Here is a 15,934-nt window from a genome sequence, read left to right as displayed (position 1 = left end):
TTTGGTCCCCCTGGAGGCAGAGGGTGTGTTTCAATTAGCATAATAAAACTAAGAATAGCACATCCTACTCCTTTATTTCAGATAAAGGGCTCAGCACCTAAGACTGTATCAAATTCTTTGGTTAAGGTAAATCATCATTGTATAAATGAAGAGTTAAAGTAGGGCCCAATATTCAGAATGAAAGCAAATTTCTACTTCATCAGTTCTGTCATGACTTTATCAGGAACTTTTGTAAGAGTTGTCGTTCTTACCCTATCTACCTGCAGCTTACGATCAGCGGTCTTGTAAAACCAGTTTAGCAGGTTTAGAACTCTCCATTGTTAGAGGTTGTATTGTGGTACAGTATTATTTCTGTTTTCCGTGTCTGCGCCGGTTTATTTAATTGCAGTTATTTGAGTGTTTATATGCTGGTGTATTACGATGCAAGTATAATAAGTGGTTACAAGTGCTTGTTTGCATCCTTTGCTTACAAATTTATTCATGTTTTCATGTTTGTAAAGAGCTATTTCTGTAATTTTGCCATATATTACATCATATCTCATACACACAGTTTCAAGTATTCGTCCATTGTAATGTCATTTTGACATGATTTCCATAGATATTTAAACATGCTAATGTGTCACACAGGGTAAAATATCAACATTCTTTTGAAGTTAATATTTTGTCAAAGAAGGCTCACAGTGCCTATCACAGGGCTGATGAGTGGGGCCTAGATGGGGGAAATAAACATAACTTTTTTAAAGCCTAATATAGAAAACAGTGACCTATTCCTTCATGATCGATCAGATGGATGGAAATAATTTTAATCTAATTTGATAACTGTGATTCCTTTGTAACATGGACTGAATATTTCATAAATGAAAATGTGTCCCCCTTTTTCTCCCTCTCAGGGCAAGAAGGTTGGGCCCAGGAAACAGACATAAATAGTTAAAAGACCTAATTGGAACTCAACTATGTATAAATAAAGGTAATGCTTGCATGACTGACCAGCTACATCAAATACATTGAAATATGCAGAAGTTACAGTTTGTATTTTAATCTTGTGGAAGTTATAGTTTTTGGTACCTTGATGACGGGTTGTTTCAATAAGAAATGGTGAGCCTGGGGTTCCAGGGTTTAAAAGATAAACAACTCACATAATTGATAACATTCAATACATTTATTAGCTCTCCAGGTCCGAAGGACCAAGGTGAGCTTATGCCATACTGTGGCGTAACCGTCAAAAATAATTTCTTTAAACGACTTCTTCTTAACCACTGATTGAAATTTAACTAAATTTCACTGGAAGCATCCCTCGGTGGTGGGGATTCAAAATTGTACAAATGGTGGGGCTGACCCCCCAGGGGGCTGAGGGGTGGGGCAAAAAGGGGGCAATTTGGCTATATTGCTTTAAGCGACTTCTTCTCTGGAACTAAGAGCTGGATATAAACCATATTTGACTGGAAGCATCCCTAGGTGTAGGAGATTCAACATTGTACAAATGGTTTAGCTGACCCCTCCCCCCAGGGGGCTGAGGGGCGGGGCCAAAAGGGGGCAATTTGGCTATATTGCTTCAAACAACTTCTTCTGTAGAACTGTGTACTGGATATCAATCATTTTTAATCAAAAGCATTCATGGGATGCAGGGATTAAAAATTGTACAAATGGTGGGGCTGACCCCCCAGGGGGCTGAGGGGTGGGGCAAAAAGGGGGCAATTTGGCTATATTGCTTTAAGCTACTTCTTCTCTGGAACTAAGAGATGGATATAAACCATATTTGACTGGAAGCATCCCTAGGTGTAGGAGATTCAAAATTGTTCAAATGGTTTAGCTGACCCCCCAGGGGGCTGAGGGGCGGGGCCAAAAGGGGGCAATTTGGCTATATTGCTTCCAACAACTTTTTCTGTAGAACTATGCACTGGATATCAATCATATTTAATCAAAAGCATTCATAGGAGGCAGGGATTAAAAATTGTACAAATGGTTGGGCTGACCCCCAGGGCTAAGGGGTGGGGCCAAAAAAAGTTTATTACTTGGAAATGGTTGCAATCCCGAATTGCTGAGTATAAAGAGCAGAATGCACATTTGCTTCCAGGATGGTCCTAGGGTCTGGCCCCTCCCTTGGAGACATAGTCCCTGGGCCATAACTTTGAAAAGGTTGAGATCCCCACCTCAAAACTATATATACAAATGCTGGGCAATTAGGAGATGAATGCAGTCATGATATTTGAATAGACCCATGGGTCTGACCAAACCCCTAGGGACCTAGTTTCTTAGTCACAGCTTGGAAACAGTTGAGATCCCCACCCCATAACCATATATAAAATTGCTTGGCATGAAAAATCTAATCCAGATATGCTACATGGATTGGCCTTGGGGTCTGGCATATTCCCTTGGATCTCATTTGGAGAATATTTTGCCATGATTGCTTAGATATCCAGGTGAGCGATACAGGCCCTATGGGCCTCTTGTTAGAAAGAACATATAAATAAACATAAATAGACGACACAAGCTATTCAGCCCCTTACAGGGCTACTACTGGGACATATACAGGAAAACTCACACTCGCACTACATGACAGTACAAACACAGCGGACAGCCAGCAAGGCTTTTCCCCGGACAGTACAGAACCACAAATACACCCACCTAGCACCACGGACCGGTCATAAGAAGGTTATAGCACAATACAGGACAGAGACAGAGAAAGAAAGAGATACCGGTACAACTCGACGAGTTCACATGTGCTCGTATGTTTTGTAGACAAGTTTAGCCAATCAAAAAGGGTTTATCTCTGGGCTTCTTGTTTAAAACTTCTCATAAAAGTTTGACAAAGTAAGGTTTCTTTTCAGAAATGTTATATTAAGCTGTATTCAGGCCAGTGAAAAAGTTTCTAATTCATAGTTTCAGTTCTTGTTACCTGTACAAGGATCCTTGAAAAAATATCTGTGATGCTAAAATTTTTACAAACAATTTTGGAAGTTTTAAAAGTGGTCTCATAAACCGTCTCCTAGCATATACAATAAAATTGACAAATATTTCAACCCTTTTCTATATTTGCTGTGGTGCGGCGCCTGGCGTCCATTGTCAGGCGTCAATATTTTACTTTTACATGCTGGGATGGAGGCCTACCAAGTTTGTTCAAAAGAATGACCTCCACTCATATTCAAGGTCGTAGGGGGTCATTTGTTTGATCAAATAAATGACCTTCACTTATACTCAAGGTCACAGGGGTCAATTGTCTTAAAAAACTTTTACACATCTGAATAACCAAAATGCCAAAGGTGATGATGTTTGGCCAGTAACATGCTGAGATGACAGGCTACCAAGTTTGTTCAAATGAATCACCTTGACATTTACAAGGATAAAATATGTTCAAAATCTTTAAACGACTTCTGGTCAGTAGCATGCTGGGATCAAGGGCTACCAAGTTTGTTAAAGTGAATGACCTTGACTTATATTCAAGGTCACAGGGGTCGAATATGTTTAAAATCTTTAACCTTTTCACCCCTGTGTAACTTTAATTAACCCTACCATGCATTGATCTGGATAAGTCCACTATGGTCTACATTGGTGAAAGAGGCCCACTTTCAAGGTCACATTTGGTCAAATATGTATGAACATTTAAATGGCCCAATTTTAATAAACAAAAGGATAGGGTGGTGATATTTTGCAAGCTGCAACCGGTGATGAAGGGCTATAAAAAAAATCAACATAATGACCTTGTTCGACTTTCAAGGTCACAGGGTGAAATGTTTTTAAATCTTTGAACAGGTTCTTTTGAATGACTTTTAATCGTAAATACCGATATTTTACCTGTAGCTTTATTTTAAATAACTTTAAGGTTACAAGTGTGAGATTTATACCAGGTGATTTATACAGGCCCATTGGGCCTCTTGTCTTAGTTATCCTCCCATTTCTTTTGTCATCTTCATTTATGTGACACACATGACATTGATGCCTTCACATATATGAGGGTAATTTTTGTGTGCCTACTGTCAGTATTGACAGGCCTTATGCAAATTTGAAAATTACATAACAACTAAATGAAAGTGAAACTTACAGAGAGATGAACATTCGTTTTGAAATGGTTGTTAACTTTATAGAAGAATGTGATGTTTTTTTAGTTAGTATCGAATAAATAAAAAACAACTAAAATACACTATACGTATTATAATCACTTAACTCATTCACCCCTGAAGACACATTTGAACTCTTCCAATTCAAAGGTTGGAGTAGTTTATTATGAAATTTCAGGGATGAATGAGTTAATGATCTGTTTTGATGATCTGTTCGATAAGTGACGAGTACAGGAAGTGAAGGTCATCAAACGAGCACCGAGTGACTTATTTACTGCCTGTAGTTAAATATAAGTGGGGGTCAGGTCCTCTTGCATTCGGAAAACATCCACAAAACAAACAGTAGTAAGGGCTATAGTGCCTGGTATTTGGAGTGTGACTAACCTATTTACAACTACATACACAGATAGTTTGATTACACGGAAGTTCCCGAGTCAGTATGTGGGAAGATACCAGCCCTTACGTTTTTGTATTTCACATGTAATTGAATATAAGACATTTTAAAATCTATTGAATATTTTCAAACGTCCAAAAGTAAACATGAATCAATGATGACAATTGTGATATATTTTCAACATTATTTAGTTTTTGTCGGCTTATTATGTATGTTATATTACAAATTGATTTGTCATCTTGACGTACTTAAATGGTTAAAAATGCAATGCTATTAGATCTATGGAAAACCAAAACTTTTCTTGTTAAAATGTTGTCAGTTTGTAAGTTAAGATTACACAGATAATGTGTAAGTTTAAATTGTTTAAAGCTTAAAGTTAATCTTTAAGGTTCTTCATATTGTATCAGTAAAGCTGATTGATGACCTCATGTTTGTTATCATAGCTCTCCATTGACTGTTGTATAAAAAGGTAAAACAAAATGGTGTTATGCGTACAAGTCAGGTCTGTGTAAACTCTCGAGATCACAGTTTATGGCCACAATCCTTATAGTGTTTTTCTGTCAATATTTGTTATTATTTCGTGAAAATTAGAAACACAACTAGGGTAGGTAACTCTGATTTCAAAAGCGTGCGAGAGACACTGATCATCAGCAATATAAACCATTGTCTAGTTTTTTGCTTAGCTTTGCTGTGGTAAGTACAAACGAAATACAGGCATTTTTGCTGACATTTCATATTGTAGGAGTGCCTATTAGCTTATCTCCTGAACTGTTGGAAATAGCAGGTTCATTTTGTAGTACTGTACCTGGGGAAATGTACAGAAATATAGGCAGCTATTGCTGTTGATCATATGTTGAAGCCCAATCGTTTGTTTACGTTGACATCCTCTGCTAATGTCATCAGAAAACATGCACTTGAATGTTGGGTTTCGTTAAAGTAGGTAGATTTGCATTACAGTGAGGGTCAGTCTGCCCAGACTCTGTAACTTTTTTATACCACTACAGAGGTCATACAGAGGACACAGATGCAACATCAGTGACAGGCTCCACAACACCAGGGGATTAGGGAGGATGCCCCCATCCCAATTTACATAGAACTAATGTGGTATCCAGGTCCCCTAATTTACATACAATTGTGTAGAACTTATGTTGTAGGACTCGCACAACTAAATCAACCCCCCCTCCCCCTCCCTGTCCAACCACCTCTGCTCAGTCATTCTTAGGTCACTTCCCTCATTCAAATTATATTTATTTCTGTGTTTAAAAGACAGCTATGACTAAACTCAAGCTTAAAAACTCAATATCTCTAAAAAGTTTTAAATTTAAATTTAAATAACCTGTTTCAGCATACCCCCATGTGTAAAAGTACACCACAGATTTAAGCACAAGTTACATAGCACATTATTCACACATTTTAAAACCCAATTTAGCATTTAGAACCATTTTATTGTTCGGTATAATAAATGTGCTCATTCCAAGTGTATGACAGTTGTTAGCTGGCTTCTGCATGAAGTTGTGCTGTCATAATTTCATATTCATCCTCCCCAGATTTGAAAATGTTTTTCGTTGAGTATTATGATTTTTGATTTTTCTTTATTTGTCACAGGTTGAATGACTCTACATAACTGTTACACCGTGCACAACAAGCGTATGAACAGCAAGTAGCCCCTCAGCACCACAGAACAAGCTATTACAAAAGTTGCACATGTGAGTATATGTATGTGTATGTGTCACATATAGGTTTTGTGGCTAAATCCAAATTAAATTCCTTTTTTTTTAGTGAATTGTAGATTTATTCCTGTCATAATATATACCTTGACACACATCTTGTTTATTGGTTTTATGTGTTTCTGTTGTGTGTTTACTCAGATAATTAGCTGTTTATAACATTACATCTCCCCTACCCCCAATATTCTCCCTGTAAAGTGCCGGCACCCTAGGGAGAAAGAAGTGATATATGTAAGTCTGTATAATTGATAGCTGATCAATTAAGATGGATATCTGATAACCTTTTATGACTTATGTTTTGTGTAGAATTTTGGAGTTTTGTGTGAATTCTAAGTGTGTTAAATTGTCAAAATTCTATCAAATTTACTAAAACAAAGTATTTAATTACTTAAGATACTGTAAAAATAACAGCAACAGGGTTACCAAGATTTCTTTTCAAAAATATGTGAGTGGTATGGGTAATAAATGTGTGTGCAAAATATGAAATTGCTGAGTGTGTGCTAAATTGGTGTGCTAGAGGTTAATGTTAAGTACATGTAAGTGAAATGAGAATTATTTGGTGCTGACTCTGAACAGTGCATGTACAATAGGGGCTATAACTTGGTTTTTCTTCATAGCTTTTTATTTTTATTTTCACCAAACTTTACCATTTTACTCGGTAATGTATATACTTTCAAAAACTTACTTCATTTTAACATGTTAAAATGTAAAGTTTTCCTTAAAGGGAAATAGCCATGTGCTCAATGAACCTGACCTCTCACACATTTTCTGTGTTTCCAGACACTTTTTTTAAAGACAGTCACTGTTATTGGGTCTTAGCACATTTTGTTCAGTATGTGAATATATAGATAACTTGATAAATTGGGTTAAATCTGGGCTAAATATGGCTCTGTGCTAAAAGCCAGTATAGTTGGACTGACCCTAATTCACAGGTATTTAATTAGGATTGTGTTCAATTTACTGAAATAATTGATCTGCATGTGTTTCAATAGTACTATAATGATCTGTGTACTAGCTTTTAGCACCTGAATCTTCATAGAACAGAAATATAGTGTGCTGTCCTGCACAACTTTCACCCCTTACCCCTCCCTGTCAAACCACCTCTGCTCAGTCATTCTTAGGCCACTTCCCTCATTCAAATTATATTTATTTCTGTGTATAAAGACAGCAATGACTAAACTCAAGTTTAAAAACTCAATATCTCTAAAAAGTTTTAAATTGAAACTTAAATAACCTGTTTCAGCATACCCCCATGTGTAAAAAGTACACCACGGATTTTAGCACAAGTTACATAGCACATTATTCACACATTTTAANTTTATGACTTATGTTTTGTGTAGAATTTTGGAGTTTTGTGTGAATTCTAAGTGTGTTAAATTGTCAAAATTCTATCAAATTTACTAAAACAAAGTATTTAATTACTTAAGATACTGTAAAAATAACAGCAACAGGGTTACCAAGATTTCTTTTCAAAAATATGTGAGTGGTATGGGTAATAAATGTGTGTGCAAAATATGAAATTGCTGAGTGTGTGCTAAATTGGTGTGCTAGAGGTTAATGTTAAGTACATGTAAGTGAAATGAGAATTATTTGGTGCTGACTCTGAACAGTGCATGTACAATAGGGGCTATAACTTGGTTTTTCTTCATAGCTTTTTATTTTTATTTTCACCAAACTTTACCATTTTACTCGGTAATGTATATACTTTCAAAAACTTACTTCATTTTAACATGTTAAAATGTAAAGTTTTCCTTAAAGGGAAATAGCCATGTGCTCAATGAACCTGACCTCTCACACATTTTCTGTGTTTCCAGACACTTTTTTTAAAGACAGTCACTGTTATTGGGTCTTAGCACATTTTGTTCAGTATGTGAATATATAGATAACTTGATAAATTGGGTTAAATCTGGGCTAAATATGGCTCTGTGCTAAAAGCCAGTATAGTTGGACTGACCCTAATTCACAGGTATTTAATTAGGATTGTGTTCAATTTACTGAAATAATTGATCTGCATGTGTTTCAATAGTACTATAATGATCTGTGTACTAGCTTTTAGCACCTGAATCTTCATAGAACAGAAATATAGTGTGCTGTCCTGCACAACTTTCACCCCTTACCCCTCCCTGTCAAACCACCTCTGCTCAGTCATTCTTAGGCCACTTCCCTCATTCAAATTATATTTATTTCTGTGTATAAAGACAGCAATGACTAAACTCAAGTTTAAAAACTCAATATCTCTAAAAAGTTTTAAATTGAAACTTAAATAACCTGTTTCAGCATACCCCCATGTGTAAAAAGTACACCACGGATTTTAGCACAAGTTACATAGCACATTATTCACACATTTTAAAACCCAATTTAGCATTTAGAACCATTTTATTGTTCGGTATAATAAATGTGCTCATTCCAAGTGTATGACAGTTGTTAGCTGGCTTCTGCATGAAGTTGTGCTGTCATAGTTTCATATTCAGCCTCCCCAGATTTGAAGATGTTTTTCATTGAGTATTATGATTTTTGATTCTTTTATATTTGTCATAGGTTGTTTCTTTCTTCATAACAGTTATACCGTGCACAACAAGCGTATGAACAGCAAGTAGCCCCTCAGCACCACAGAACAAGCTATTACAAAAGTTGTACATGTGAGTATATGTATGTGTATGTGTCACATATAGGTTTTTTGGCTAAATCCAAATTAAATTCCTTTTTTTTTAGTGAATTGTAGATTTATGTTTATTCCTGTCATAATATATACCTTGACACACATCTTGTTTATTGATTTAATGTGTTTCTGTTGTGTGTTTACTCAGATTATTAGCTGTTTATAGCATTACATCTCCCCAACCCCCCATATTCTCCCTGTAAAGTGCCGGCACCCCAGGGAGAAAGAAGTGCTATATGTAAGTCTGTATAATTGATAGCTGATCAGTTAAGATGGATATCTGATAACCTTTTATGACTTATGTTTTGTGTAGAATTTTGGAGTTTTGTGTGAATTCTAAGTGTGTTAAATTATCAAAATTCTATCAAATGTACTCAAATTAAGTATTTAATTACTTAAGATACTGTAAAAATAACAGAAACAGAGTTACCAAGATTTCTTTTCTAAAATATGTGAGTGGTATGGGTAATAAATGTGTGTGCAAAATATGAAATTGCTGAGTGTGTGCTAAATTGGTGTGCTAGGTTAATGTTAAGTAAGTGAAATGAGAATTATTTGGTGCTGACTCTGAACAGTGCATGTACAATAAGGGCTATTACTTGGTTTTTCTTCATAGCTTATTATTTTATTTTCACCCAACTTTACCAATTTACTTGGTAATGTATATACTTTCAAAAACTAACTTCATTTTAACATGTTAAAATGTAAAGTTTTCCTTTAAGGAAAATAGCCATGTGCTCAATGAACCTGACCTCTCACACATTTTCTGTGTTTCCAGACACTTTTTATGTCTCCCACTTTTTTTTTAAAGACAGCCACTGTTATTAGGTCTTAGCACATTTTGTTCAGTGTGTGAATATATAGATAACTTGATAAAACTTAATAATTGGGTTAAATCTGGGCTAAATATGGCTCTGTGCTAAAGCCAGTATAGTTGGACTGACCCTAATACTCAGGTATTTAATTTTCGATTTTTGAGAAAATCTTTGTCCAAAACTTACCAAGGGAGTGAAAAAACTCAATATCTCTAAAAAGTTTCAATAACCTGTTTCAGCATACCCCCATGTGTAAAAGTACACCACAGATTTTAGAACAAGTTACAGAGCACATTATTCACACATTTTAAAGCACAATTTAGCATTTAGAACCATTTTATTGTTTGGCATAATAAATGTGCTCATTCCAAGTGTATGCTAGTTGTTAGCTGGCTTCTGCATGAAGTTGTGCTGTCATATTTTCATATTCAGCCTCCCCAGATTTGAAAATGGTTTTTAGCTCACCAGGCCCGAAGGACCAAGGTGAGCTTATGCTGTGACGCAGTGTCCGTCGTCGTCCGTTGCCAACTTTTTCTTTAAAACCTATCCCCTCCTAAACGCCAAAGAGGATTTCAACCAAATTTAGTCTGAAGCATCACTAGGGGAGGGCAATCATTTCCTAAATAAATGAGGTTGGTTCGACCCCTGGGGCCAGGGGGGCAGGGCCCTGAAGGGGAACTTAGCTAAATTTGCTTTAAAACGCATCTCCTCCTAAATGCCAGAGAAGATTACAACCAAATTTGCTCTGAAACTTCATTGGGGGAGGACAAACATTTCCTAAATAAATGAGACTGGTTCAACCCCTGGGGCTAGGAAGACCGAGCCCGAAAGAGGAAAATTATCTAATATTTTGCTTTAAGATGCTAAAATCCCCTAATTGCCTGAGTGGATTGTACAAAATTTGGTCAAAAACATTATTGAGGAAGAACAAACATTTCTTAATTGAATGAGGTTGATTTGACCCCTGCGGTCCTAAGAAATGGTACAGCTAGATTATCATATTCTATGGTGTAGTTTTCATAAATTGTTAAAAATTGGTTTCTAGGTTTATAAAAGCTTATAGTTGAATGAAAATTAAAGTATTGTCTAATTACACCCTGTAATAAGACATATTACTTATTTCAAAATCTGCTAATATGGCAACTCAATTGAGGCCTCTGATTAGTTGAAAGTCAGATATTGTGGTCCCAGTTGGGTAAGAACATACATCTTGTCTGGTTTTGAGGAAATTTTATATAAAGATGTACTAATGCATTCAGTTGTAATGACTTAAATATGAAACCAGGTGAGCGATACAGGTCCAATGGACCTCTTGTTGTTGAGTCCTATGATTTTTGATTCTTTTATATTTGTCATAGGTTGTTTCTTTCTTCATAACAGTTATACCGTGCACAACAAGCGTATGAACAGCAAGTAGCCCCTCAGCACCACAGAACAAGCAATTACAAAAGTTGTACATGTGAGTATATGTATGTGTATGTGTCACATATAGGTTTTTTGGCTAAATCCAAATTAAATTCCTTTTTTTTTTAGTGAATTGTAGATTTATGTTTATTCCTGTCATAATATATACCTTGACACACATCTTGTTTATTGATTTAATTTGTTTCTGTTGTGTGTTTACTCAGATAATTAGCTGTTTATAGCATTACATCTCCCCTACCCCCAATATTCTCCCTGTAAAGTGCCGGCACCCCAGGGAGAAAGAAGTGCTATATGTAAGTCTGTATAATTGATAGCTGATCAGTTAAGATGGATATCTGATAACCTTTTATGACTCATGTTTTGTGTAGAATTTTGGAGTTTTGTGTGAATTCTGGTTCTTCTTCTTCTGGTTCTTCTCATCACAACTTGTCTAGGCCATAACTTTTAAACTGTTAAAGATATTTTTGATGAATTTAGGTATGCATGCATCACCTACAGAAGGTGTGCAGTGCACTGGAATTAGGTCACCGTGACCTTCACCTCAAGGTCAACAGTCAAATAAGTGCAACATTTTCAGTAAATTCTTGTCCAGCCCGTAAATTTTAAACCGTCAAAGATATCTTAATCAAACTTGAAGTGTACCTGCATCACCCACAGAAGGTGTACAGTGCACTGGAATTAGGTCTCGTGCCCTACTATATACAGAGTTATGGCCCTTTGTTTAATTTTATTACTGAATTTTATATCAAAAACTGATTGGCTAACCTTGAACATCCTCAAAATTCCAGGGGTTATGCTCACCTACATTTTCTGGAACTCTGGGATATGTCGTGACAAAATCCAAGGTATGCAGAGTAAGCTATTTGATTGGTTTCAGGTAAAAAAAAAAACTTGACCAATCGCTAGACTGATACTTGTCCTTTGAAGATCACAAAGGAGCGACACCTGAATTCAAAGCTGGTCAATTTTACTGTCATGCTGCAGTGCTATTTTTTTTAATTCTTCAAGCGAACGCAACCCCTGGAAATACAAGGTTGGAGAAATACAGGTTCCACAATGAGTGGTGGTTGGTTATAATGCTTATCTAACTCCAGTAAGTTAATTTTCATATTGTATATAGACACAAGGTGTACTGAGTGTCTTTTGCAGTTTGAAAATTAAATAATAGGAGTAAGATAAACATGATAATCAACCATTACGGGTTACGTGACCTTTGTCTCCCACAACGTTCAGATGTATTTAGAAAACCATATGTTTCCTTTGGGAATACGTTGTTTCCAATTGGGAAAACAATTGTCATGAACTATGACACCATGGAAGATGACATCGTAAGGCATTGTTTTGTGACGTCATAATTAGAAGCTTGATAAATGAAATCATCTAGGGTGTAAACCACTAGTCGCTTACCAAAATGTTTACAAACTCCTAGCAAGTTTGTATACGCCCTTCAAATTTGACGGGAGTATTATGGTATGGCGTTGTCCGTCCGGTATAAAACTTTTGTTTGTCTGGCAATCTCCTCCTACATTTTTCAACCAAACTCTTTGAAACTTGGTATACATGATAATCATGATATGAAGTTGTGTCTCCCTTAAAAGAATTTTGATTCGACAATTTTTCCATAAGTTTTTGCCCTTTGTTCATTTCAGTATTTGATTTTTGTCCGGCAATCTCCTCCTACATTTTTCAACGGATCTCTTTGAAACTTGGTATACATTATAATCATGATATGAAGTTGTGTCTCCCTTAAAAGAATTTTGATTTGAAAATTTGTCCAAAAGTTATTGCCCTTTGTTCATTTCAGTATTTGATATTTTGTTTAGAGATTTCCTTCACATGTTTTGACAGATTTCTTTGAAACTTAGTAGGCTAAATAATCATGATATGTTGTTGTATTTCCTTGAAAAGAATTTTGATTCGACGTTTTTTGCAAAAGTTATTGTCCTTTGTTCATTTCAGTATTTGGTTTTTTTTTATCTGGAGATTATCTCCTACATTTTTATAGCATGTCAGCTAACCACTCTTTGAATGATGCAGATCTTATTTCAATGAAAGAAAGTATATAACACTATTCCGTCTTTGCGTATTGCTGAGTTATCTTCTCTTGGGAGCAGGTATTGCGATTGTTAAGTCACTTGTTTGAGAGAGTAATGTCATCAATTTTTGAGAAAACGACGTAATTTTCTCGCACAAACCAATGACGTAACAATCAATACCTGCTCCCAAGAGAAGATAACTCTGCAATACACAAAGATGGAATATGGCATTCGATGGGAGTATATTGTTCCGCCCCGCGGTACTCTTGTTCCAATTAGTCGGGAATGAGGAAACCTATAGCAGTTGTGGGAGAAATCAATTGCCAAAGCCTTGACACCAGCTTAAACCTTTGCTACATGTTCCCCATACTGAAGTTGAGGTTGACAGTTGACCTACTAAACTTTGTGCTATTGTTTTGCTGTCTGGCTGTGTTTTAATGGAAATTTTCTTTGTTTTACAGATGGCAATTCCTAGAGATACTAGCATAGGGATGGATACCAATGATTCTGTACCACTTGACAGCACAAAGATCATTGGAGATGCTGCATCTAACGAACAACCCTCTACCCCCACAACTTCTGATTGTGAGAAAACATGTATTAAACCAAGGAACACTATTCTAAATGGGAATGTGCCAAACAATGGTAATACTATTCCAGATGACTACAAAACAAAAGTTAAGAAAGGCACCAACACAGGAAACACTGTCCTTGATCAGAATACACAAAGTTCTGTCTCTTTTAACAGTAATAGTACACCTGAGAAAGTGCCAATCTCTGACACTGGCAAAAATGCTCTCAATGGACATAGACCAGAAACTGAAACAAGGAATCATGTTGCAAATGAAAATGGTAATATAAGAAATGTTGACACTAAGATCTCTGGTAAGGCAGACTGTGAAGCCAGTACTAGTGTTGACACTGTTTTCACTGACCAGGATAACAGCGAACTTGACGTTAACCCTGGGATCACTGACCAGGCTAGCAGGGAACTTGGTGTTAACCCTGATATCACTGACCAGGCTAACAGTGAACTTAGTGTTAACCCTGGGATCACTGACCAGGCTAACAGTGAACTTGGTGTTAACCCTGATATCACTGACCAGGCTAGCAGGGAACTTGGTGTTAACCCTGGGATCACTGACCAGGCTAACAGTGAACTTAGTGTTAACCCTGGGATCACTGACCAGGCTAACAGTGAACTTGGTGTTAACCCTGAGATCACTGACCAGGCTAACAGTGAACTTGGTGTTAAAACTGAGATCACTGACCAGGCTAACAGTGAACTTGGTGTTAACCCTGAGATCACTGACCAGGCTAACAGTGAACTTGGTGTTGACAATCAGATCACAGACACAGAGGTCACTGAGGTAACTGACCAAGCCGACACCAATAATGTCTGTGAACCTACAACATACGACCCATCACCTGACCTTGCTATTTCAGACAACATAGAAAACAGAATTGGTTATGAGTGCAATGCTGTTATAGCAGTGAGTGATGACCACAGAGAGTTTGTTGTAGAACCAGTGATCTATGTTACACCAGGAATGCTGTTCCTGCTGATCTTCCTATTGCTGTCTTTAACACCTGATATATCATACAGGAGAATATAAGAATCAGTCTATTCTCCTGTCTTGTCAGATTGTCATGATCAACATCAGCCGAGTTACAGTCCTAAAATCTTATTTTATTTTATTTTGTATTCTGGAAATCTGGGCCACATTTGTTTAATGTATGATCATGAATTATGTAATACCCTAAAGCAGGATATTTCCACAGGGATAACAATTTTCGCGATTTCGCTGGTTAATAACGTGATCATGAAAATATGATCTGCAGAATAATAATACAAGTGAAACATTTAGCTGTGATGATAAACTTCATAACCGTTATGTTGTCATGGAATAGGGAACATGTGGTCATGACGATTAGTATACATCAGGAGTAATAATAATATGTTAGGATATAGATTATGTCACACATCTGATAGTTTTGTTGGTAACACTTGGTTGTTGTTGCTCCATATGATGTTATAAAGCATTTGACTTTCTGAAACCTTACAACACCCCAAAAATTGAAATCATTCACATGTAGTTCACAAAAACAAATTTCCAGTTATTACATAAGTTAGTAATACAATATGATAACTGGCATACTGTATGTTAATTATTACATATGTTTGTAATAATAAATGATAACTGGTGTGTATGTTAATTATTACATATGTCAGTAATACTAAATGATAACTGGCATACTGTATGTTAATTATTACATATGTCAGTAATACTAAATAATGTGTGTTTGACATGTATTAAGTTAAGCAATACATGTTGTAAAGCTTTCAGCTGCGAGTGTCAGCAGCTTATATCATTAAACCTATAATCAATATATTTGTTTTGTTGTTTTTTTCTCCGCGATTTATCTTCTCGTCCAACTTTCAAAGATCAAGGTCATTGTTACTAAAAATAGTCGATGGGTTTCTGATCAATAGCTCAAGTTCCCATTGGAAGATAACACTCAAAAATTTGCTAGTTTTGGATTGTTTTTTTCAGGTCGAAAGATCAGCGATCTAGGTCACTATTACTAGAAAATCAGTTTCCAACAATAACTTGAATTCCTGTTGGCTTATCAAACTCACATTTAATACACTCTGGTTTTTCATGGAGTGTGCTTGGTAGGGAAGGCTTTTAAGGTCTGAAGATCAAAGTCGAAGCTTTTTAATAGAAAATTGGTTTCAGCTTAACATCTTTTAGTAGTCATGGGGGCTTATTGTTACATTTCATAGTGTTCGATCCCTGATGGAAAGTTCATGCTTATATT

General features: G+C 36.2%; 1 protein-coding gene across 1 annotated transcript; it reads left to right on the top strand.

The window, feature by feature from the left end:
* Window positions 1-8,806: 8,806 nt before the first annotated feature.
* LOC110461900 lies at window positions 8,807-15,489 on the top strand. Its single transcript, XM_021515628.1, has 3 exons — window positions 8,807-8,815; window positions 11,864-11,920; window positions 13,573-15,489. The coding sequence occupies exon 3, from the start codon at window positions 13,573-13,575 to the stop codon at window positions 14,725-14,727; it is 1,155 nt and encodes a 384-aa protein (XP_021371303.1). The 5' UTR covers window positions 8,807-8,815; window positions 11,864-11,920; the 3' UTR covers window positions 14,728-15,489.
* The last annotated feature ends 445 nt before the right edge of the window (window positions 15,490-15,934 follow it).

This window comes from Mizuhopecten yessoensis, unplaced genomic scaffold (assembly GCF_002113885.1).
Source record: "Mizuhopecten yessoensis strain PY_sf001 unplaced genomic scaffold, ASM211388v2 scaffold10703, whole genome shotgun sequence".
Lineage (NCBI taxonomy): Eukaryota > Metazoa > Mollusca > Bivalvia > Pectinida > Pectinidae > Mizuhopecten > Mizuhopecten yessoensis.
The sequence above is the reverse complement of the archived record's forward strand: the minus strand, read 5'-3'. Positions and strand labels throughout refer to the sequence as shown.

Bases quoted from the DNA above. Each gene is read 5' to 3' on its own strand.
- LOC110461900 (XM_021515628.1), top strand. From the start codon at position 13,573: ATGGCAATTCCTAGAGATACTAGCATAGGGATGGATACCAATGATTCT.